A 20,731-nucleotide genomic window follows, 5' to 3' on the forward strand; every position below is an offset into this window, starting at 1 on the left:
TCAGATTTCCTGTAGCTTAGGAGGAGCATGTTTGAGCGTTCATGTAAGTTAAATCACATTTCACATACAAAAAATACTAAGATAATATTGTTTCCAATATTAACATACATTTACCAAGCTATCTCTATAAGAATTAGATAAAACTATTAATTCTGGGCCAAAATCCAATTATGACTAATTTTTTTCAGGGGCCCCCAGCTTGTCAAAGAGCTTGGTAATAACAGAGTGTATGTTTCTGAAAGCTGTGACTAGGGAATCCAAACGCCTAATTATGTTTCCAGTGGTATCTTCTCAGATCCTCCTCAATGCAATAATAAGAAGTGAACATAAGAAATGTTGTAACTCTGCAATGGTTTACACCAACCAGCTTAAAAACTAAGGGTGCAGCTTTGTAAGTCCCCAGTACACACAGAGTACCATGCAGGGCAGTCCCAAAGAAGAGAGATTACCTGAATTAGAGCCTAAAATCAGAGAAATGAGCATGTGATTTCCCCACCCCAAGATGAACATCCAGAGGAAGATGCCAACATCTTTATCTCAGCAACCCAGGGTTTCATGCTTTCTCCTAACTGTTTTGAAATAGGTACAGTTAATCTGCGGCCTGGGTTACAGAAATCAGTGGTTTTGCATATCATTTGTGGGTTTAACTGCTTTGCATATGGGTTATCCAGGGGAAAATCAAAGTGGGGGTATTGGTTTCAGGCCACTCCTCTGTGCACAGTGAGGGATTGGAGCACACACTCCTTCAACTACAGCCACACAATCACATCATCTCACCCCCTTTGCCTCCACTCTTTCCCCATCATTCTTCCATTTCTCATCCTCTTCCCCCACCATCCCCTCTTCCTATGTCTTTTCCCATAAATTTTCTTTTTTCCTGTGGTTTCTCTGAGGCCTTACCTCCCAGGCTCCCAGCCCAAAGGACAGCCCTTGGCAGTGCCACAAGGCAGCAGTGGTGCCCCAGGAGGACCCCGCCACCCCAAAACATGCTGCAGCAGAAGACAAGGAGACACTTGCTGGTGCTTCCTGGTTTTATTAAGAGTCCCACAGTCAGGTACTCAACCCCATGGCAAGGGTGCTGAGGTAGTGTCACCCTGTGTGTCCCAGTGTCCCCAGAGTGGGAAGATTGCGTGGGGGGGTCACTTGTCCAAGCCCTGGGTGTTGCAGCGGGGTCCCTGCCACTTGTCATAGCACTGGCAGCTGAACTCCTTGGCCAGTGTGGAGATGTCCTCCCCAGGCTCCAGGCTCTGTGTCACCAGCCAGGGCTTGGCAGCATGCAGGTCAATGGAGAAGCGGGAGGGGTCCAGGTGCAGGTAGCCCTGCTGCTTGTCCTGGCGCACGCAGCGGCCCTGCCCGGAGCACAGGCTCTGGCTGCACAGGGCAGCACTGGCTGTCACATTGACAATGTAGTGGCCCAGGGGACCCTCCACGTAGTCCTTCAGCCTCAGGCACATCTCCTGCAATGGCATTTGTTGTTACAGCCCTGCACAGCTGAGGAACTGGGGGTTCCTGCTGACAGGGAGCTGATACCACTGTCTGCACTCACCTTGGAGCTGCTGTAGTCCAGGCTGCCCCAGAAGATGATGCCGGCAGCACCCTGAGCCGCGCTCTCCCCGATGGTGTTCACCAGGTCCTCCTGCAGCCACGGGGAGAGGAGAAGTCAGCAGTGCCCAAAGCCCCCACACAGCCCCAGCAGAGACAAAGACTCCCTGGTGCCAGCCCATCAGCCCAAGAGGTGCCCACGATCCCCCCATGCCCGTCACCTGGGAAAGGAAGTGCAGAGTGTGCTCAAAGGCGATCTGGGAGTAGGGCAGGACGGGGATGGCTCTGTCCAGGACTCCCTGCTGGACAGCGAAGGCCTCGGCCACGCGGTGCCGCACGTAGAGGAGAACCTTGCTGGTGCCATTGAGGCACAGGGGCAGGTAGATGCTGGGGTAGAGGGCCCGGCTGCTCCTCCAGAGCCAGGACAGGTTCTTGTTCCTCTGCTGCTCCACATCTGGGCACGTCCCGTTGTAGGGCAAATCAAAGTGATTATTGTAGCAGTCAGGGAAACCGTAGTAGCCCCAGTAGGCATTGGGACGGAGGCTCTTGCCCAGCCACAGGGTCCTGTTCATGAAATCGAAGGCACTCTTCTCAAACTGCTGCTTGGCCATCTCCTCCACCTCTTTGGGAGGCCACTGCGGGTGCTGCTGCTGCACCAGCTCCTCTGACTTCTGCTGGTAGATCTCCATGGAGCCCCAGTTGCGGATCCACAGTGGGCGCCACTTCTCCCAGTCAATGACAGCCAGCCCAGCGTAGTCAGGGCTGGGCAGGGTCACCTTGATGTCCTGGGTGGCCTGGTGGATGTGAGCCTCCAGGCTGGCATTCTGGGGGAGCCCCCCATTCACTGGCACCCCCTCAGATGTGTAGTAGGGGAAGAGACCAATCTTGTCGCTGTAGAAGAGGGTGATGTCCTGCCCGGTGAAGGACTCGTGGTCATTGGCCAACACATCAAAGACCTCCAGGCTGAGGGTGACATTGTGCTCCTGGGCACAGCGCTCAGTGGGGATGTTCCAGATGGTGACAAAGGGGCGGTTGACGAGGACAGGACCGGGCCCCCCAGCGTGGGTCAGGGCAGGCAGGAGCAGCAGGAGGAGCCAGCAGGACCACGCTGATGCCATGGAGCTGGTGTGCTCAGGGTGAGTCCTGGAGCTATCTGGGGAGAGCTGAGATCTTGAAGCTTTTATCCCCAAGTCAGGACCGGCGGTAATCCACACCTCCGTTCCCAAGCGGTGCCGGTCACCCAGGGTCACCACTTCCTCAAAGCCCCCGAATTTATCAACAGCTGGAACCCAGCAGAGCAGTCCTGGCGTGGGACGGCAGCGTCAGCCCCGCGTAAGGAGCGGCGGCGGCGGGCTCGGCAGGGAAGGAATGCGCAGAGTCAACACCCCATGACTGGCCGGCGATGAGTGGGCTGGAAAGACAAACAGACACGGACGGCGCGGGGGGAGGAAGGTCACGGCGATGGACGCGGGCTGCGCCGCTCGCCAAGCGGAGAGCGCCGGCCATTCCCTGGCGGGAGGAGGGCACTGCCGGGAGGGAGCGCACGGCACCGGGCAGGACCCGGCGCGACACCGCCCGCGGTGGCACGGGACACTCCCGCAGCCACAGGGGGGCAGGAGGCACAGAAAGTCACGGCCTGGGGACACTCACAGCATAGGACAGCCGGCACAGCGAGCACGGCACGGGGACTCACTGCAGCGGAGGAGCGTGGGCAGGGAGGTGGCTGTGCCACCCGGGGCCGCGAGGGCCATGCCCATGGGCACCCCTCAGGACAGGGCAATGGCCCGAGAGGCTGCACGGGCACAGGCAGAGCAGGGAGGTGTCCGGGACAAGGAGCCACGCGAGGGCAGCGCTGGGGGACACTCGTGGCACGGGACAGCGGAGCTCAGGGGTGGGCGCGGCCCAGCGGTGTCCCCGGTCCAGCGGGGCTGAACCCATCCCCGGCCATAGCGCGCAGCACGGCGTCCTCACACGGCGACCGCGGGGCCGGGGGCTCCAGCCCCGCATCCCGGACACTGCCGGGGGCTCCAGAGCCCCGCATCCCGGACACTGCCGGGGGCTCCAGAGCCCCGCATCCCGGGCGCTGCCGGGGGCTCCCTCCAGCCCCGCATCCCGGGCGCTGCCGGGGGCTGGGGGCCGGGCCAGGCGGGGAATCCCGCGGGGCGGGGCCGGGGCGGGGCCGCACGCAGGCTCCACGTGGGTGGCTGCCCACGCGGCTCCGGCCCCTTCCCCTCCGCGGGGCAGTTCCCAGCAGAGCGGAGCTTTCCCCGAGCTCCTTACCAACACACACTGCTTCCCGCCGCCCCGTGCCGGCGCTTGTGTCCGCGAGTCGAGGGACCCGTGCCCGCCTCGCCCCACAGCAGCCCACAGCTCTCAGTCTGACCCAGCTTTATTCGAGGTAAAGCACTTCAGTGTGGGGCAGCACACGGGGGATCAGCACCACGCAGCACCCGCTCCCCGCCCCCGTGTCCCTCTTGCCCCCATCCCTCTCCTTACAACAGGAGAGGGGTCCCCCTCCTCCCCCCATCCCCATGAAGGGCACCTGCACTGCAGCAGGGTGGGCAAAGATGGGGCAACCGCAGAGCTCTTCCCCCACACCGCCACAGTGAGGGACAGCCCTCCATAATTAGCTGCCTCCCAGGCAGGGTAGGGATATCTTAAATAGGCTCCTCCTACACCGCCAGAGAAAAGGGCAGCTCAGTCCAGGGGCGGGTAGCACCAGCTTGCAAGCAGCAACAGCACCCCAAGTCCCAGCGGTGCCAAAGGGCCGGGGGCGTGACTGCGGGGGCCAGCACGTGTCTGGCAGCCACTGCCCTGCCAGCCCTGGTAGCAGTGGCAGTGAAAGTGGGTCCGTAGGAAGAGTGTGTCAGCAGAGGAGAGCTGGCCCTCGGCCCAGAAGAGGGGGCGCTCGGGATGGTCAGCATCCCGGCGCCGCAGCTGGAAGTTGGAAGAGTTGAGGTGGAGGAAGACATCGGCGTGGCTGTCCTGGCGCAGGCAGCGACCCCGGCCCTGGCACAGCGTCGTGCTGCAGAGCTCTGCTGCTGTCGTGACATTGACAATGTAGCGTCCCAGGTCCCCCTCCAGGTAGTTTTTCATTAACTGGCACAACTCCTAGGGAAAGGGAAGCACCAGGGTGAGACCCAGGGAGAAGCAACTGAGATGGGGAGGACAGCTCAGCCACTGGTCCTCCCCTGGGGCAGGTGATCCCTCCACCCATCAACCTCCCACACTGACCCCAAACTTACCCGGTTTCTGGTGTCAACTGCGTCACCCCACAGAATGGCCCCAGCCGCACCCAGTGCCGCGCTCTCTCCGATGGTGGAGATCAGGTCTGCCTGTGGGGACAGGGTCTGGTTAGCACCCACAGAGCCCATGCAGCACCCACAGCCCCAGCACAGTGTGCTCCAAAGCGTCCACTGCAGGGTCAGGGACCCAAACCCCACTCCAGGGAAAAGGCACTCTCCCAACAACCTGGGTGTAAGGCTTCCCAGTACTGCCCTCCTCCTCAGGGGCTAAGCCAGCACAGCACCCGGGCTGTGGCTCACACACCTCAGGGTTCCAGCTGCCAGGACCTGAGTCCTGCAGTACATCCCAGGCATTTCCCTGGAGATAATCACCATTGGTGCCAGTCCTGATGCCAGACATCCCATCCATAAGGGAAACAATTTGTGGCACCCCATCATCTACCCTAGAGAGGGGCTGAGCTGGGGGTCCTAGGAGAGGAAGCACTCCTCCTGCTCCCTGGGGCCAGCTGCCAGCCCCATGCCAAATGGTGCTGCTTCCCACCACATGGAAACAGTCAAACCATGGGGTGCCAGTAACACCATGAGTGCCAACACGAGCCTCCAGAGCCACCCTGCTCCACGGCAACATGGTGCAATACACAGGCAGAGGAAGCACCTCAGCTGACCCCAAAGCCCAGACGCACAGGGCTTGGAATGAGGAGGTCCCAGTGGTGCAGCCCTACCTGGCTGAGCACATTCAGCTTGCGGAGGTAGGTGGGCCGGGTGTAGACAAAGACAGGCAGGGAGTAATCGTCGTGGTGCTTCTGCGAGATGCGCATGGCCTCCATCACCCGCGCCCGCACAAACTTGCGGCTGTTGGGAGTGGAGTCCAGGAGCGGGTCGAGGTAGATGGAGGGGTAGAGCGCCATGCTCTCCTTCCAGAGCCACTTCAGCTGGTCATTGCGAGACTTCTCCACGTCTGGGCACTGCCCGGTGTAGCTCTCCTTGTTCTTGCTGTAGTCGTGGTTGTAGCAGTCAGGGAAGAGGTAGAACCCCCAGAGCTGTTTGGGTCGGAAGCTCTTGGCCTTGCGCAGGGTTTTGACCATGAACTCCTGGGCAGCCGACTCAAATTCAAATGCTGCCTGCTTGTTCACCTTCTCAGGGGGCCAGGTGGGATGACGCTGTACCACCAGTCCCTGTGAAGCCTCCCGGTAGATATCCTTGGGCTTCCAGTTGCGAGCCCAGACAGGCCGCCACTCCTCCCAGTCGATGACGGCCAGCCCTTCTTTGGTGGATGAGCGGATGTACTTCTCAATGCCCTCCTGGAGGCGGGCGAGGTGCTCGGACAGGCTGCTGTTTTGGGGGACACCACCATTGACGGCCACACCTTGACGGGTGTAGTAGGGGTAGAGTCCCAGGCGTTCCTTGTAGAAGATGGTGAGGTTCTGCCCCACGAAGCCCTCGTTGGGGGAGGCGGCCAGGTCGAAGATGCTGAAGTCGAACGACACCTGGAAGCGGGGCTTGCAGTCCTGGGTGGGCACATTCCAGGCCACCAGGAAGGGCCGGCGGGTGAGATGGGGGGCGGCCGATGGCTTCTCGGGGGGCTGCCGGGCCAAGGCCAGCAGGGCCAGCCAGGGAACAGCCACCGCCGCGGAGCCCCCGCGCATCCTGCCCGACAGGACCTGGGGGCGGCGGGAGAACAAAGTCAGAAAGGGGGGCCGGCAGGAGGGGGTGCAGGCAGGGGCCGATCTGCCCGCACCCCCCAAAGCAGACCCCGATCCGAGTCCCCTCCCGGGGCAGAGAGCGCCCGGAGAGTGCGGGCAGAGCCCCGAGTGAGGGCTGCTTCTCGGGAATCCCGGTCCCGAGCGGCTTCGCCCGCTCGTGCTCTCCCGGGTGCCGGCGCGGCGCTGCCTTTGTTCGAGCCGGGCAGACAAAGCGCCGGGGCGCGGCCCCCGGCGGCCCCGCTCGGCTCCCGCTCCCCGCGCGGCTCTCACCGCGCCTCAGGCCATCCCCCGCCGCGGGCTCCTCAGCACCACCGCCGCCCCCCCGCCGCCGCTTTTAAACCTTCCGGCACGCACCACCCGCGGGGGCGCCGGCCCCGCCCCCGCGCCCCGCCCGCGCCGCTCCGGGCTGGTGGCACCTACCATCTCGGGGCCTCGGGCTCCGGACGGCGGCGAAGCCCCGCCGCACACACACACACCTCCGTGGGGCCGCGGTACCGGGCACCGGGCACCGGGGAGTCATCCCCCTGTCCCGCCGCGATTGGTACAGCCCGGGAGGACCCGCCCCCCCCACGCGGCGGAAAGGGGCGGGGCGGGGCCGCAGTTGGGGCCGGCAGGGGGCGCCACGGCTGGCGGGGGGAGCGCGGCCTGAGGGGGCCGGGGGGTCTGGGGGTCCCCAAACCTCGGTGACCCGCGGCCGGGCTGGCCCCAGCAGGGTGGTGCTGTCCCCTGGGGGGTGGTGGTATCCCCAGGGTCGTGGTCACTTCAAAACCACAGTGACCACAGTAATTGGTGGTGACCCCAGGGCTGTGGTGACCCCAGGGTCATCATCACTCCAAAGTGGGGACTCTGGAATGGTGGTGATACCACCCCAGGATGGTACGCCAGGATCATGTTGTCCCTAAAAAGCTGGTGATCCTACAATGGTGGTGGCTCCAGAGCACTGGCAAGCCAGAGTGCTGGTGTCCTCAATGGTGGTGACAGCAGCAGGGCAGTGTCCCCAGGACGGTGGTGACCCCAGGGCGGTGCTGTGCCGGACAGGACATCCTGTGCAGGGCTCGGGCAATCGGTGCTGCTGACTCAGCCACGGCCCCGTGGGTTTCCTGCCTGGAGAGGACAAGGGGGGCCATGGGTGTAACAAGGCTGGGGGGGCTTCCTTCCCAAAGAGCTGCTGAGGCTCCAGCCGGTCCCCTCTGGCAGAGAACAAGGCAGGCAGGGCTCAGGGACCAGCCGTGTGGCATGTGGCAGTCCCCATGTCCCCCGCCTGCCCTGGCCAGGGCTGGCCCCATTGGGCTGAGGGCCATCGGGGTGCCCCGCGCAGGAAGCACCGGACTGCGAGGGTGTGTCAGGGCCGACAGGGGAAGGAAGCGGGATTGAATCTACGGAAGTGCTCCCCAGCCACCCAACAGCTCCCTAAGGATCAGGCGGGAGCACCAAGCCCAGCATTGTTCGTGTCAGCTCCGGGTGCCTCACCAAGCCCTGGGGCAGGCATCCGCAGCTGGCTCCAGTTAGCGGCACCACTTAGGTGTCAGCTTTTGTGGTGAAGCTCCCACCGAGAGGGTGACAGCCCCGCTAGGGACGGGCACTGCATCCAGGCCAGCCCCTCCAAACCCGGGCTGCACCCCACAGCTCGGCCTGGCCTGCAGGCAGTGCCAGGCACCGGCTGGGAGAGGGGCTGGGCAGCTCAGCCGCTGGCCGGGCGGTGGCTGCCAAAACCCTTGGGAGAGAGATTGTGGGGAGCCAAGCAGTCCCAGCGCTGCAGGCACTGCCCTTCCCCTCTGGGCAGTAAACAGGCTCCCTTGGCCAGCAGCTAAAACTTTCCATCCTCCTCGTGCGAAGGTATCCAGCCCCACCGGCAGTGGGGTGGCCAAAGGGGTCACACGTTTCCACTGCTGGGAGCGCTGCAAGTCCTCAACGTGACGCAAATTCTCACTGCTGTCCCCTCAGTGGGAGCATCACCTGACTCACTTTCCCTCCTTCCTTCCCCCACGGAAGATTTGCTTTTGGGAAGGGGCAGCTGGGCAGATCCAGCCTCCCCTTGCCCTGTGAGCACAAGATCATTCCAAGTCATTCCCAGAGTGTAGAGGGGTGTGGGATGGCAGCACCGGGCAGTGACCAGCACGAGCTGAGCAGGCGAGCTGCTCCAGGCAGGCAGCAGGAGGATGGGAATCCCTCACGGATGGCAGGTAAAGATAGCGGGAGTGAGTCACAGCCACTCGTGCCAGACAGGTCTGGGCAAGGCATGAGAGGAGGTCAGTTTGGGAATGGAGCAGCCATGAGGCCAGAAGGGGACATGACTAGCATCTGCCTTTGCCCTGGGCTGGGGGCTCTGGGCATGGCCCTGCCCCATGGGCAGCAGGAGGGGACTGTGGTGGCCCTGGCAGACACAGAGATGGCCACGGAGCCAGACAGCCACAGCCTGGGCTGTGTAACCTCGCTGGGCTGTACTGCCCTGCACAGCCACCCGGTCGCCTTCTAAACCACCAGGATCCATCCATCCATCCATCCATCCATCCATCCCTCCTGGGGCTGGGGTCCCCATGGATGAACGGGCCACAGCCTCATCCCCCCGAGGCCGGAGGGCTGGCACCGCACACTACACCACTCACTCTTGTGACAGCTTTCATCAGAGGCTCATTTCCGATCATTGCATGGAGGAAATGATGAGAAGTGACGGTGGCCGCAGGAAAACACTTGCAGGGCTGTCAGGGACAGGACGTGGGGAACAAAGTGAGATCACACTTGCCCCACGGAGAGCCGGCAATGCTCGGGGGACGGGCGGCATCCCGGCACAGGGTCACGCCGGCTCCAGAACGTCAGGCCCCCGTGATGAATGAGGCACTGATTTGGCAGGCGAGGAAGGAGCGGACAGGCGGATCCTCCCCCCCCGCGGGGCTCGGGCGGAGCCATGGCAAGAGTCAGCTTGAAGTGGGGCTGCTGCAAGCCCCGGGTCCTCCGACCTTCATCCCCATATGGGAGGGGAGAGAGGCCCGAGCTCCAGCCCCCAGGAATGAACACGGAAATTACAAATATTTCACATTAGTTATACATTTAAAAGTTGTCACAGCAGCTACAAGTAGAGAGTCACAGCCTGACACAGCCACCAACTCCTGACAGTCCCGTGTGCCAACTGGACAACCTGGAAATGGCTGTGACCCAGGAATCCTTCACCATCAGCCATATGTGCACAAACACCCCCTTCCCAAAAACACAGGGGGCTCAAAGTCCACCTCCCCTCAGGTACATCTGCCTTCCCCAGTAAGACAGCTGTGGGACTTGTGGGCTCTACAAATAATTTTATTGAAATTTAACAAAAGTGGACAGATGCACTGGGAGGAAGGACCATAAGTAGTGTACATTTCCCAAACCCATGGGTCCTACCCACACGCTAGAGGAGCAAGGAGCCTAGTGTCGGTGAGTACGATTCGGCTACACATCCACACGGGAAAGCACAATGTTGCACAGAAATTGTAAAAAAAAAAAAAAAAAGAATCAAAAGGAAAACTTTCTTCTTTTTTTCTTTTTTTTTTTTTTTTTTTGCTTGCTCCAACACCACAGTGGACACAGATACTATTTACAGTGACCTTCACATTTTTAAGATCCCTCCAGGTGCTCCCAAGGCCCTGCTGCTGCAGGATTGCTGGGTCCTGGGGGCTGGCTGCTGTGGGGACCAGCCTGGGAAGAAGTGGGGCAGGATGCAGCTTGTTGGCAGCCTGCAGAGGTTCACTGCCACTCTGGTGACACTGAGGGGGTACAAGAGTGGGAGAAGGCATGGGTTTTGGGGAAGCATGTTTAATACGCTGGGGGAAGGATGGGCAGCCTGCCTGAAAGGACAAAAGCATCCTTGCTAAGCTGGTCACAGTCTCGGCCCCCTCCCCTGGGTTAGGGCCATGCCCTGCCAGCAGATTTTTGGCTGGTAGCCAGGTGAGGGGCTCCCCACTGGGGTAGGCAAACAGTGCCAACCCCCTTCCCACTCCTCCTCCTCCTCCTCCCTCCCCCATGCCCAAGGTGGGGTTGGTGCAGCTTCCCGTGCCCTCAAACAGCAGTGGGGCAAGGCAGCACAGACAGCGTGGCCACGGTTTTCTCTCCTCTTGCTGGGGACAGCAGCTCCTGCTCTCCTGTGGAGCCCAAGGGATGCCCTTCCCAGGGAGCTCCAGCCAGGGAGAAACTCAAGAGCAGGTGGTGCAAATAAGAAACACTTCAGTGAGGGATTGTTTTAAGACAAGACTCTTCCAAGCAAGCAGAACAAAAGATGTCGAAAGAAGCGCCCAGCATCACAGTGTAGATGAGGCCTGCCCTTCCACTTTCCTGCCTGGTGGCAGCCAGCACATCCATTTCACCCCGTGAGCTCGCTCCTGTCGATGGGAACCGCGGGTGGAGGGACGTGAAGGGAAGAGGTGGTGACAGGAAGCCAGCAACAGCCACGTCGCTGTTATCTCCCCGGAGCTGGGAATGTGGCCCCGCGCCCGGGCGGCTCTGGGCGGACGCGGGGATGGATACATCCAACGTAGACACCGACAGGGCTGGCAGCCAAGTGCCAGCAGCTTAAATTAAAAATCGAGGTAGCAAACATCTGAAGTGCTTAGAAAGTAAATAAGTTCGGGAACGAAAGAGGAGGAAAGCCGAGCTGGCTGCTGTGGGGAGTAGGCTCTGACCCACTTTAAAGCTGTGCCTGCTGCTGGTCCTCCTCTGCCTGCCCGGTCTGGGCACAGCTGAGCAGGGAGGCAGGGGCTCCTCGTGCTGCCAAGGGGCATTTGGGGTCAGGCCTTTCCCCCAGCAGCTGGACACACACAGGGGTGAGAGGTTCTTCGGTGCCGCCAAGACCTCGACCTTCTTAGGTGGGAGGAAAGAGGAGAAAAGAGCAGGGCCCTCCGAGGTGGGGCAGCAAGCCTCCCTTTAAAGTGCATTGCATTTCTCCTCCTGCCGCCAGCTGGGATGCGGGAGGAACCACAGTTCACATCGCCAGGGAGATTTCCAAGCCGGGGCAGGTACACCAATTGATTGTTTCGGGGGCACAGGGAAGGAAGACAGGATTCCTTTCCTGCTTGGCTCAGTCGAGGCCCAGCCTACAGGGAGGTATGTTCAAAGAGCAGCGGGGGTGAGGAAGCTGCCGGCAGCCCAGCCCCGCGGCAGGCGAGGGAGGCGCTCAGCAGAGCCAGTGTGACAATGGGGGAGGCAAGTCCGCTGCGGAGCTGGGACCTTGCTGCCACCAGCAGGGGCCAGGGACTGCAGAGATCTCCAGCAGGCAGCAGTAAAGCCAACCTCCCCAGCGCTGGCATAGTGGGGAAACGCAGTGGGGGAAGAGACCGAGGTCTAAGAGAGCGGCATCTGCTCTCCATCCCCTTCCCGAGAGGAGAGCAGCAGCCAGCCCAATGTGCTTTGAGACCCCTCAGCCTGCTCTGCTTATCCTCCATCAGCAAACCCACGCAGGGGAGCGTCACATCACACCGGTGTCAAAGGGACATGCTGCAACACTGGCCATCTGAGCTGCGGGCCCCAGGGACCTCGGGGTGCCGTGCCCTGGCTCTCCCTGGGCCGCATACCTGAGAAGCAGGGGATTCTCTCTGGTGAGAAGTGCAGGCTTGCTCTCCCTTTCACAGCTCAATCACAGCAGCTTGTTTGCAGTTCCAGTTACCCATCAAACGTCGGCTAGAGGCTACAAAAGGTATTTTAGTCTTCTGACTCAAGCGAGGATGTTTTTAAGCAGTCGTTGCACAGAGTCACCCATCTCCTGTGAAGGCCTGCTCCGTCCTGCCTCACTCCAGGCGAGGGGAGAGCCACCATCCTGCCACACGGCTGGAGTCCTCCTCGGTGGGAACACGATGCAGCCTGGCCCAGTGAGGCTGGAGGTGGTGGGGCAGGGCCTCCCACCCACAGGCAGCAGCGATGTCTGGGACTCACACCTCGCAGATAATCACTGGGAAATCCACGTGAATGCGAGGATGCTCTAGTTTCACTATGCCCTGAAAGGAGAGTCAGAGTGGTGAGCAGAAGGGACAGCCAATGAACATCCCTGAGCCCTGCCAGTCACCCAGTGACAGAGAACACGGTGCCCTGGAGGAACTGGAGGGACCAGGCTCCATAAATGGCTCAGTAAATGACTCCAGGTACGCCTGGGCAGCAGCACACAGAGCAGCAGCCCTTTGCCCTTTGCTCTGCTCCCTGGAGGGCCGAGGGCGGCAGGGCTGGCTGCCACACACGGCAGGGCGAGGAAGGAGGGAGCTGCTCTGCCAGGCACTGCCCGTGCAGCAGCTGCTGCGTGACTGGCAGATCTTGGCTGTCTGGGCTTTTCATGCGGCACCTTTCATTCACGGGATTTAGAGCAATGAAAAGAGCTCTCTGAGGGAACGCAGCCGGGGCAGCTGGCGCACAGAAAAGCGGCTTTCTGTGCAGGGGGGAGGCTGCTGAATGCAACTCCCTCCACAGAGCCACAGGAACCCTTCCCATGCCCCATCCCAGCCTTCTCCTGTTACAGTACCAGCTGGGGGCTGGGGCAGAGGGGGAGCAGGGGCTCAGGGCCGGGCCTGGCCCTGCAGAGCCAGAGTTAAGCTGTGTTAGCAAAGGACTGTTCAGTGCTGGTACCTGCTCTCTCCAGCTCAGCCGAGCTTCCCAACTGGGCGAGCTTCAACCCACATGAACGAGGACTCAGTTCCACATGCCAAGCCTGCCTCTGCTAGAATGCCAGCCCAGGGAGCAGCACCAAATCCTTCCATCCACAACTGCCTGCTCAGCACTCAGAGGGGTTCCATCCAGCTGAGAGGCTGCCCACTCCTCACAGCTCACCCCAGCTGCTCATTACAGCCATGCCTTTCTGCTTAATTAGGGAAGACTTCTATAGAGGCTCTCTCCAGCCCTGCTTTGATCTGCTCTTTCCTCCATTTATGCCCCCAAAAGATTCCCTACATGCAGGCTCTCCTGCCCCTGCACCACAATCCTCATTGACATCCCAGCCCCTGCCCAGCTTCACACCACTTGCTTATTTAGAGAGGAGACTTTTCCACTGAAGAACAAAGCAGAGAGCTGTCAACACTGCTGAGCAGCTGGAGGGGATGTGCAAACTCATGTCAGCAGCTGATGGGCCCTGGCTGCTGCTCCCCAGCACAAGTCTGGCCCTGCACAGTGACATGACACTGGCTGAGGCAGCACAGCACCTTACAGTTTGTGGAAGGTGCTTGGTAAGGAGACGGCCATGCAGGACTGCCTGGAACTCTGTGCCCCACAACATACACCTGGCTGAGCTATCTTCCCCTGCCAGGCAGTTCTGAAAGGCTCAGGCACTGCTTCTCTCAAAAAAAGGCAGCTGGAGGGTGCCACCAGCTCTCCCTTCCCTATCACAGCCTCAGGTGACACGGGTGTGAGCCAGGACACACAGGAATCATGGCTCTGAGGCAGAAACTGGGGAGGAGGAGAGAGCCTCCACCTTGCCAGTAAGAAGATGCCGCGAGGGAAATGGTTCTTGTAAAGGCTCGACTTCAAGTGTCACCCTGGCACTTTGCCCCATCCTTTCCCCCATCCTTCTCTGCACGCTACCTGAGGTATCAGGTTCTTGTGGATCCTCTTCAGCTTGGCGCGCTTCCTCCCGTTCTTGGTGACGATTGTCTCCTCGTAGAACTCGTGGGCAAGGTCCCCGTCCTCATCGTAATACATGGAGCTGCCGCGAGGAGAGGCGTGGGGTGAGAGCCTGCGGGTCCTGCCGGCTCCCCGCGCCCCGAGCCAGGCCGGGGGCTGGGGCACCCGGTCCCGCAACCCTGGAGCCCCCCGACCCCCGTGCCGCGCCTGCTGGGGTCGGCCCACGGCAGAGCTCCCAGCTCCACGGCAGAGCCCCCCGCCCCACGGCAGAGCCCCCGCTCCACGGCAGAGCTCCCAGCCCCACGGCAGAGCCCCTAGCTCCACGGCAGAGCTCCCAGCCCCACGGCAGAGCCTCCCTGCCCCGCAGCAGAGCCCCCAGCCCCACGGCAGAGCCCCCGCCCTATGCCAGAGCCCCCCGCTCCCCGCCCGCCTCTCACCCGCGCCGTGTGAACACGAAGGGGGTGGCGGCGCGCGCGGCCCGCGCCCGGGCCAGGGCCTGCTGCCCGCCGGGGCCCTCGGGGCCGCCGCCGCCCGCCGCCGGAGTGGCGAAAGGCCACAGCCCCCGCGACTTGGAGCCGCTGGCGCCCATGGCGGGGGCGGCGGCGGCAGGAGCGGGGCCGCGGCGGGAGGGACGGGGGCGGCCCGGAGCCGCCCGGCGACACCGACCGAGCGCCGCCTGCGCCGCCGCCCGCGCCACTTCCGGCGCCCGCATCACGTGACACCGGCGCGGGGCGCGCCCGCCTCCCCGTCCGGCGCCGGCAGCGCGGGAACCGGGCGTTCGAATCCCGCCACCCGCACCACGTGTGGGCACCCACGACCCGCCGACACCGCTAGGACTGCGCGTCCCGTCCCGTGCCTTCCCACCCAGCACTCCCCGCCAAGGACAACATCGCAGGCCAGGCCTCGTCACCAAGATGCCTTTATTGGTGCTCAACGCCCTGCTTCTTCGCAGGGACACTCACTTCTCCGGGGACACTCGCTCCCCCATATCACCCACTCCCCTGGGGACACCTAATCCCCCAGGTGACACTTGCTTCCCGCAAGACACACGCTCCCTTCGGGACACCCACTCTTCTGGGGACACGCAATCCCCCAGGTGACACACGCTCTCTTAGGGACACCTATTCCCCTGGGGACACCCAATCCCCCAGGGTACACTCGTTCCCCCCAGGACACACGCTCCCTGGGGACACACGCTCCCGGGTGACACTCGCTCTCGCTCCCACCAGGAACCCTCACTCTCCGTGCCAGCCCCGTGGGGGCTGTGACAGCGCGGTGGGTCGGTGGTGCCCGTTCCACCCCCCTCCCTGCTGCCCCCACGGCCGGCGGGCGAGGATCCCGGTGCTCTGGCTGGCCTCGGCTGTGCGCCCCGCGGTCACCCCGGCGTCAGCGCGGCCAGCGCCTCCTGCATCTTCTGGCGGCAGCGCGCGTAGCGGTGCCGCAGCCGCCGCACGTGCTCCTCCTCCTCCCGCTGCAGGATCAGCAGGAAGTTGTGCAGCTCCGGCAGCGAGAAGGCGTCCCACTGCAGGCACAAGGGCTGCCATGGCCACGGGCACCGCGGCGTCCCGCCATGGACACCGCCCCGGGCAATGCGGGGCCAGCCCCCTCCCCGTCCCCGCACTCACGTTCACCTCGCCGGTCTCGTTCTCCTTCAGGATGAAGCTCAGCACCTTCTCGCTGGGGCCGGCCAGCAGCCGCAGCCGCAGGGGCTGCTCGTCGTCACCCAGCTTCCGCAGGTACACTGCAACGGGGCCACGAGTCACCGCAGGGACACCGCCGCTACGGGGACATCGCTGCTGCTACGGGGACATCACCCCCACAGGGGACACCACTGCTGCCATGGGGGACGCATCCATGGTGACAGGGGACATTGTCACCAAAGGCGGATACCACTGCTATAGGGATGCCGCCACCAAAGGGGTGCTGCTGCCTAAGGAAAGCTGTCACTATTGGGGCACCACTGCCGTGATATTGCCACCATGGGGAACACCAGCCCTATGGGGACACCACTGCCATGGGCATGCTGCCAGCACCATGAGGGACCCTGGGGACATCACCACCATGGAACTGCCACCACCCAGGGCAAACTGACAATATGGGGACACGGCCAGCACTGTGAGGGCAGGGTGACCCTGGGCACTACCTTGCTCATCCTTCTCGGACCGCTCGAAGAGGGCGAACTTGCGGGGGTTGTCGATGACGGTGAACTTGCGGAGGAGCGCGTCGATGACCTCGCTGGCGCGGGTGTGCGAGAGGATGTGCAGGTGCTTCACGGTCCCCTTGGGCAGGTAGAAGGACGTGCGGCGCTTCACCCCCTGGGGGTGTGGCCGCCCCGCCTGCAGGGAGGGGACCCGCTTGGTGGCCGGCACCGAGACAGGGCGAACCAGCTTCAGCTGCACCTTGATGAAGCCCGTGTAGGAGCCGTCCTTGTTCTACGAGACACCAGTGGGGGTGAGTGGGGTCACGGCAGGGCACAGTGACGCCCCCCTGCCCTGTGCCGACCCCGTACCAGGCTCATGAAGAGGTTGCTGTTGATTTGGCTGTTGTACTCCTTGATCCGCTGCTCCACCTGCGCCTGGTCCAGCTCTGTCTTCTCCCACTCGCTGGGCTCATCCTGCGTGACAACAGCCGGGCTGAGCGGCACAGAGACCGGGGGGGACCGTCCCGCCTGGCTCGGTGTCGCGCCGGCCCGCAGCCCGCCCCGAAGGACCGGCAGAGGCGCGGGCGGTTGCGCGGGGTTGCATCAGCCCGGCTGGCGGAGCTGGGCTGTGCCGGGGACGCTCAGCTGAGCTCAGCGCGGCCCCGGCTCTGCTCCGGGGACACCGGCACCGGCCGCCCGTCCCGGGGCTGCAGGGCTGTGAGAACGCCCTGCGAGGGCACCCGGAGCCGAGCGGCCGCTCCCGGCAGCCCAGATCAGAGAGGCGTCCCCAAGGCAGAGCAGCCGCCAGCCCGGCACCAGGGCGTCTGGGCAGGCTCCGCGCCCGCGGGGACGCCCTGAGATTCGAGGCAGGAGGGCTGGGCTGGGGGTGCAGCCCGCCCTTGCCGCCGGCACCCCACTTCAAAGCGCTGGCCTCACACACGGGGCACCGGGCGTCCCGGCTCGGCGTCCCCGCCACCGGCACCCGCTAACGAGTGTTTATTTACGCGGGGCCGCGGAGCTGCCACATAGCGCTGCACGTGTCCCCGCGGTACTGAGATGGTTCCCAGCCCCGACAGCCACCCCACAGCATGCGGGCACTGCCGGACCCCGCCAGGGCCCCTGCAGGACGGGGACAGCTGTGGAGCTGCCGGGGAGTTTGTCCCGGCACCCCCAAAGCCGGGAGCAGCTCCAGCCCTGAGGGACCTTGGGGTGCCCGTGCCAGGCAGCGAAAACTTCACTCGCCCCACGGTGCCTCGCTCGCCCCACATCCAACCGGACAGGGTCGGCACGGCCATGCTTCACCCCGCTCTTGCCCCACAGCAGGGCCAAGCTCACCCCTAAGAAAAGACCCCCAGCACCTCTGGTTCTCCCCACGCACTCAACCCACCCTCGCCTGCTCCCCAGCACCCAGCCGGGGGAATGTGCCCCGATGACGTCACCCGTGCCCCCCATTACGTCACGGCCCGGGACCGACCTGGCGGCGGCGCGGGCGGCGGCCCAGGGAGGTGCGGGCGGTGTAGAAGAGCTCGGGCTCGGAGTCGGAATCCTCCTGGCTGCAGTAGCCGCTGCTGGCCGTGCTGCCCCCCGTGCCCCCCGCGCCGCCCCGCCGCAGCGCCAGCGCCGCCGCCCCGCAGCCCCCGGGCCCGCCGGACCCCGGCCCGGCCGCGGAGGGCACGGCGGCGGTGGCGGAGGGCACGGCCCGGCCCGGCCGCCCGGCAGCCCCGCCGGGGCGGCGAGCACACGGGCACACCCGGCCCCGCGCCAGCCCGACCGGCCCCCGGGCCGGGGCCCGGCTCGCTCCGCTCCCGGCTCGGCTCAGCCCGCTCCCGGTCCTTGGCCCGGCTCCGCTCAGCCCGGCCCTTGGCCCGGCTCGGCTCCGCTCGGTCCCTATTGCGGCTGGGTTCCGCCCGGTCCCGGTTTCAGTCCCGACTTGGCTCTGCCCGGTCCCGGTCTCAATCCCGACTCGGCTCCGCCCAGTCCCACTCTCAGTCCCGGCTCAGCTTCGCTCGGTCCCTATCGCCGTCCCGCTCGGCTCAGCCCGCTGTCTATCGCGGTCCCGCTCCCGGCTCGGCTCAGCCCGGTCCCTATCGCGCTCCCGTCCCGGCTCGGTTCGGCGCGGCGTCTACCGCGCCCTGCCCCGCTCCAAGCTCAGCGCGGTCCCGCCGCTGCCCCGCCCCGGCCGTGGGGTGACGCGGGGCCGGGGGCGGCGCGGCGGCCCCGCTTCCGGCGGTGACTTCACCCGCGCCCGCCCGGACATGGCTTTGCCCCGGCTGAGCTCGGTTCGGGCACGGTGCGGTGTGATGCGGGCAGGGTGGCACGGGCACGACACAGCGCAGCCCAGCTTGGCACAGCACGGCATGGCACGACCTCAGCTCAGCCCAGCGCAGCGCAGTCCATCAAGGGCTTGGCACGGCCCAGCATGGCACAGAATAGCCTGGCATAGTGCAGCCTGGCATGGCATAGCACAGCCTGGCAGCTCAGCCCAGCCCAACAGGGCTTGGCACAGCCTGGCATGGCACAGCCTGGCTTGCCATGACATGTCTTCACATGGCACAGCCCAGTTTAGTCCTCCCCAGCCCAGCACAGCCCCCAGGTGTGCCACCCCCTGCCCAAGCCCTCCCGCACAGGCAGCCCCAGGCCGTACCACGTTGGTGTCCTTCTCCAACACGTGCTCATTGCCATCGTCCTCATCACCAGCGCCTGGGGGGCCTCCGCAGTCCAGCTGCACCAGGGCCCGGCAGCGGTAGTGGCAGGTGAAGCTGCAGTCTGGGGACAGAGACAGAAGGGTCACCACTGTGCACAGCCTGGCTGCCAGGGTCAGGGCACTGATGGGACAAGGGCTGGCACATGGTGACAGTGTCAGCTGTCTGCTCATGCTGTGCCCATGGGACATAGCGCTGTGCCGTCCTGGCCAGTGCTGCTGTGCCTGTGCTCCATGTGGGCTGGCCAGGACGGCGTGCTCAGTGCCTGGTACTGGGATGTGCAGTAATGGGATGGGCACCAGAGAGGGTATCCAGTACCAGGATGCCCAGTGGCCAGTGTGGGTACCCAGTGCTGGAATACCTGGTGCAGGTACCCAATACAGGGATGCATGGTGCCAGATATTCTGGGGGGCTGCCAGTGCCTGATGTGGGTGCCCAATCCAGGCATGTCCACTGTTTGGTGGCAATTCCTGGTGCCCAGAGGCCCAGGAATGGTGCAGCCGCCCCAAATGGTGATGCCCAACTTAATGAAAGAGCCTGGCACCAGGATGCCTGGTGGGGGTGGTTGGTATTGAGATGCCTGTACCCAGCCTGGTGCTGGGTATTGAGATGCCTGCACCCAGCCTGTGCCCAGTTGTGGGACAGCTGGTGCTCAGTGAGGGGCCCACCACCAGGGCTGGGGGGCCCGTGGGAGGTGCAGGATGCTTTGTACCCGCTGGTGGTGGGGGTGTCCGGTGGCAGCCTGCCCAGTGCTGGGAAACTCATGCCCACTGGTGGGACACCCGGTGCTCAGCGGGGCCGCCTGCTACCAGGATGTTCGGTGTCCTGGGGGGATGCCCAGCTGGTGGGATGCCCGATGGTGGGGATGCCCGGTGGCGGGGCATCCGGTGCTCGCCGGGGGTGCCCGGTGCAGAGGAAGCCGAGTGGCGGGACTGCCGGTGCCTGGCGGGGTGCGGGGGTGCGGGGTGCCGGCGGCGGGGGTGCGGGGGCCGGGGCGCGGCGCGGTACTCACGGCGGCACTGGAGGCTCTTCCTGCCGCCGCCCCAGACGAAGTCCCCGCAGAGATCGCACCAGGTGTGCAGCGGGCGGCGCCGCGGCTCGAAGCGGTGCCCGGCGCCCGGTGCCGCCGTCAGCCGCGGGTCGGGATGCGCCCCGGGGCCGGGCCGGCGGGCCGGGCTGATGCGCAGCGCGTTCGCTCGTTCCAGGCGGCCCCGGCCCGGCCGCGGCTCCGGCTGCAGCTCCCGCAGCTCGATGAGCTCCATGGCCCGGCGGGCGCTGCTCGGCGGCGGGGCGGGGGCCGGCACCGGGCCGGGGCCGGGGCGGGGAGCGGGAGGGGCCGCCCCGATCGGACACCGCGGGGAAACTGAGGCAGGAGAGGTGGGGGGAACGGCGCAGTGCCCCGGGCTGCCGATCGCCAACTCCAGCCCCGGCGAGCCCGGCGGGGCGGGCTGGAGGCGGGGATGAGGCTCCCGGAGCCGCCGCGGAGGAAGGGGGGCCCGCGGCAGCCGCTCCCCTCTCTCTGCCTCTTCTCGCAGAAGGAAAAACTGCGCTCCCTGCCTCAGTTTCCCATTGGGAGGGGCTGGAGGCACCGCTGGCGGCGGGTGAAGCGGACGGAGAGCTGCGGGGAGCGCTCTGCTCCCGCTGGCTGCAGCCCGGGACGTGCAGCCGGGCTGGGGTGAGGAGTTCATTGAGCTCCGAGCGGGGGCTGCTCCGCCGGGGCTGCAGCTGGACCGACATGGTTTCCTGCCTGCTCCTGGCTCCTGCAGCAGCAGCCCTGGTGCAAAGCCTAGTTTTATGTGTCAGGGATTCTCCAGCACCCCATCAGACAAAGGA

The 20,731-nt window shown here is 64.3% G+C and overlaps 4 protein-coding genes across 6 annotated transcripts; all 4 read right to left on the reverse strand.

Moving 5' to 3' along the window:
• Nucleotides 1–1,020: 1,020 nt before the first annotated feature.
• HYAL1 (hyaluronidase 1) lies at nucleotides 1,021–3,920 on the reverse strand. Its single transcript, XM_005485517.4, has 3 exons — nucleotides 1,764–3,920; nucleotides 1,547–1,636; nucleotides 1,021–1,457 (listed from the first exon to the last, which is right to left on the reverse strand). The coding sequence occupies exons 1-3, from the start codon at nucleotides 2,658–2,660 to the stop codon at nucleotides 1,140–1,142; spliced, it is 1,305 nt and encodes a 434-aa protein (XP_005485574.2). The 5' UTR covers nucleotides 2,661–3,920; the 3' UTR covers nucleotides 1,021–1,139.
• Nucleotides 3,921–4,082: 162 nt separating this feature from the next.
• HYAL2 (hyaluronidase 2) lies at nucleotides 4,083–7,060 on the reverse strand. 2 transcript variants are annotated; one of them, XM_074550045.1, is made up of 4 exons: nucleotides 6,911–7,060; nucleotides 5,510–6,448; nucleotides 4,788–4,877; nucleotides 4,083–4,653 (listed from the first exon to the last, which is right to left on the reverse strand). In XM_074550045.1, the coding sequence occupies exons 1-4, from the start codon at nucleotides 6,911–6,913 to the stop codon at nucleotides 4,240–4,242; spliced, it is 1,446 nt and encodes a 481-aa protein (XP_074406146.1). In that variant the 5' UTR covers nucleotides 6,914–7,060; the 3' UTR covers nucleotides 4,083–4,239. The 2 variants fall into 2 exon arrangements, with proteins under 2 accessions (XP_074406146.1, XP_074406147.1); XM_074550046.1 differs by lacking the exon at nucleotides 6,911–7,060 and adding an exon at nucleotides 6,761–6,871 and having other exon boundaries at nucleotides 4,084–4,653.
• Nucleotides 7,061–9,763: 2,703 nt separating this feature from the next.
• TUSC2 (tumor suppressor 2, mitochondrial calcium regulator) lies at nucleotides 9,764–14,772 on the reverse strand. The gene is made up of 3 exons (XM_074550050.1): nucleotides 14,494–14,772; nucleotides 14,018–14,138; nucleotides 9,764–12,450 (listed from the first exon to the last, which is right to left on the reverse strand). Exons 1-3 carry the CDS (start codon nucleotides 14,766–14,768, stop codon nucleotides 12,385–12,387), a joined length of 462 nt encoding a protein of 153 aa, XP_074406151.1. The 5' UTR covers nucleotides 14,769–14,772; the 3' UTR covers nucleotides 9,764–12,384.
• Nucleotides 14,773–14,959: 187 nt separating this feature from the next.
• Nucleotides 14,960–20,722, reverse strand: RASSF1 (Ras association domain family member 1). 2 transcript variants are annotated; one of them, XM_074550044.1, is made up of 6 exons: nucleotides 19,911–20,722; nucleotides 18,841–18,962; nucleotides 16,566–16,670; nucleotides 16,200–16,488; nucleotides 15,682–15,797; nucleotides 14,960–15,578 (listed from the first exon to the last, which is right to left on the reverse strand). In XM_074550044.1, the coding sequence occupies exons 1-6, from the start codon at nucleotides 20,584–20,586 to the stop codon at nucleotides 15,432–15,434; spliced, it is 1,455 nt and encodes a 484-aa protein (XP_074406145.1). In that variant the 5' UTR covers nucleotides 20,587–20,722; the 3' UTR covers nucleotides 14,960–15,431. The 2 variants fall into 2 exon arrangements, with proteins under 2 accessions (XP_074406145.1, XP_074406144.1); XM_074550043.1 differs by having other exon boundaries at nucleotides 14,960–15,593.
• Between the last annotated feature and the right edge of the window lie 9 nt (nucleotides 20,723–20,731).

This window comes from Zonotrichia albicollis, chromosome 12, assembly GCF_047830755.1.
Source record: "Zonotrichia albicollis isolate bZonAlb1 chromosome 12, bZonAlb1.hap1, whole genome shotgun sequence".
Classification (NCBI taxonomy): domain Eukaryota; kingdom Metazoa; phylum Chordata; class Aves; order Passeriformes; family Passerellidae; genus Zonotrichia; species Zonotrichia albicollis.

Excerpts from the sequence above, each read along its gene's own strand:
- HYAL1 (XM_005485517.4), bottom strand. The coding sequence starts at position 2,660 with ATGGCATCAGCGTGGTCCTGCTGGCTCCTCCTGCTGCTCCTGCCTGCC. Across the intron at positions 1,637-1,763 it reads CTCTGCACTTCCTTTCCCAG|GAGGACCTGGTGAACACCAT; the intron begins GTGACGGGCATG and ends CCGTGGCTGCAG. Across the intron at positions 1,458-1,546 it reads TGGACTACAGCAGCTCCAAG|GAGATGTGCCTGAGGCTGAA; the intron begins GTGAGTGCAGAC and ends ATGCCATTGCAG.
- HYAL2 (XM_074550045.1), bottom strand. Across the intron at positions 4,878-5,509 it reads AGCTGAATGTGCTCAGCCAG|GCAGACCTGATCTCCACCAT; the intron begins GTAGGGCTGCAC and ends CTGTCCCCACAG. Across the intron at positions 4,654-4,787 it reads CAGTTGACACCAGAAACCGG|GAGTTGTGCCAGTTAATGAA; the intron begins GTAAGTTTGGGG and ends CCCTTTCCCTAG.
- TUSC2 (XM_074550050.1), bottom strand. The coding sequence starts at position 14,768 with ATGCGGGCGCCGGAAGTGGCGCGGGCGGCGGCGCAGGCGGCGCTCGGT. Across the intron at positions 14,139-14,493 it reads TTCGTGTTCACACGGCGCGG|CTCCATGTATTACGATGAGG; the intron begins GTGAGAGGCGGG and ends TCCTCGCGGCAG. Across the intron at positions 12,451-14,017 it reads ACAAGAACCTGATACCTCAG|GGCATAGTGAAACTAGAGCA; the intron begins GTAGCGTGCAGA and ends CTCTCCTTTCAG.
- RASSF1 (XM_074550043.1), bottom strand. The coding sequence starts at position 20,586 with ATGAACTCCTCACCCCAGCCCGGCTGCACGTCCCGGGCTGCAGCCAGC. Across the intron at positions 16,489-16,565 it reads GCAACCTCTTCATGAGCCTG|AACAAGGACGGCTCCTACAC; the intron begins GTACGGGGTCGG and ends GGTGTCTCGTAG. Across the intron at positions 15,594-15,681 it reads ACGAGACCGGCGAGGTGAAC|CCCTTGTGCCTGCAGTGGGA; the intron begins GTGAGTGCGGGG and ends TGGCCATGGCAG.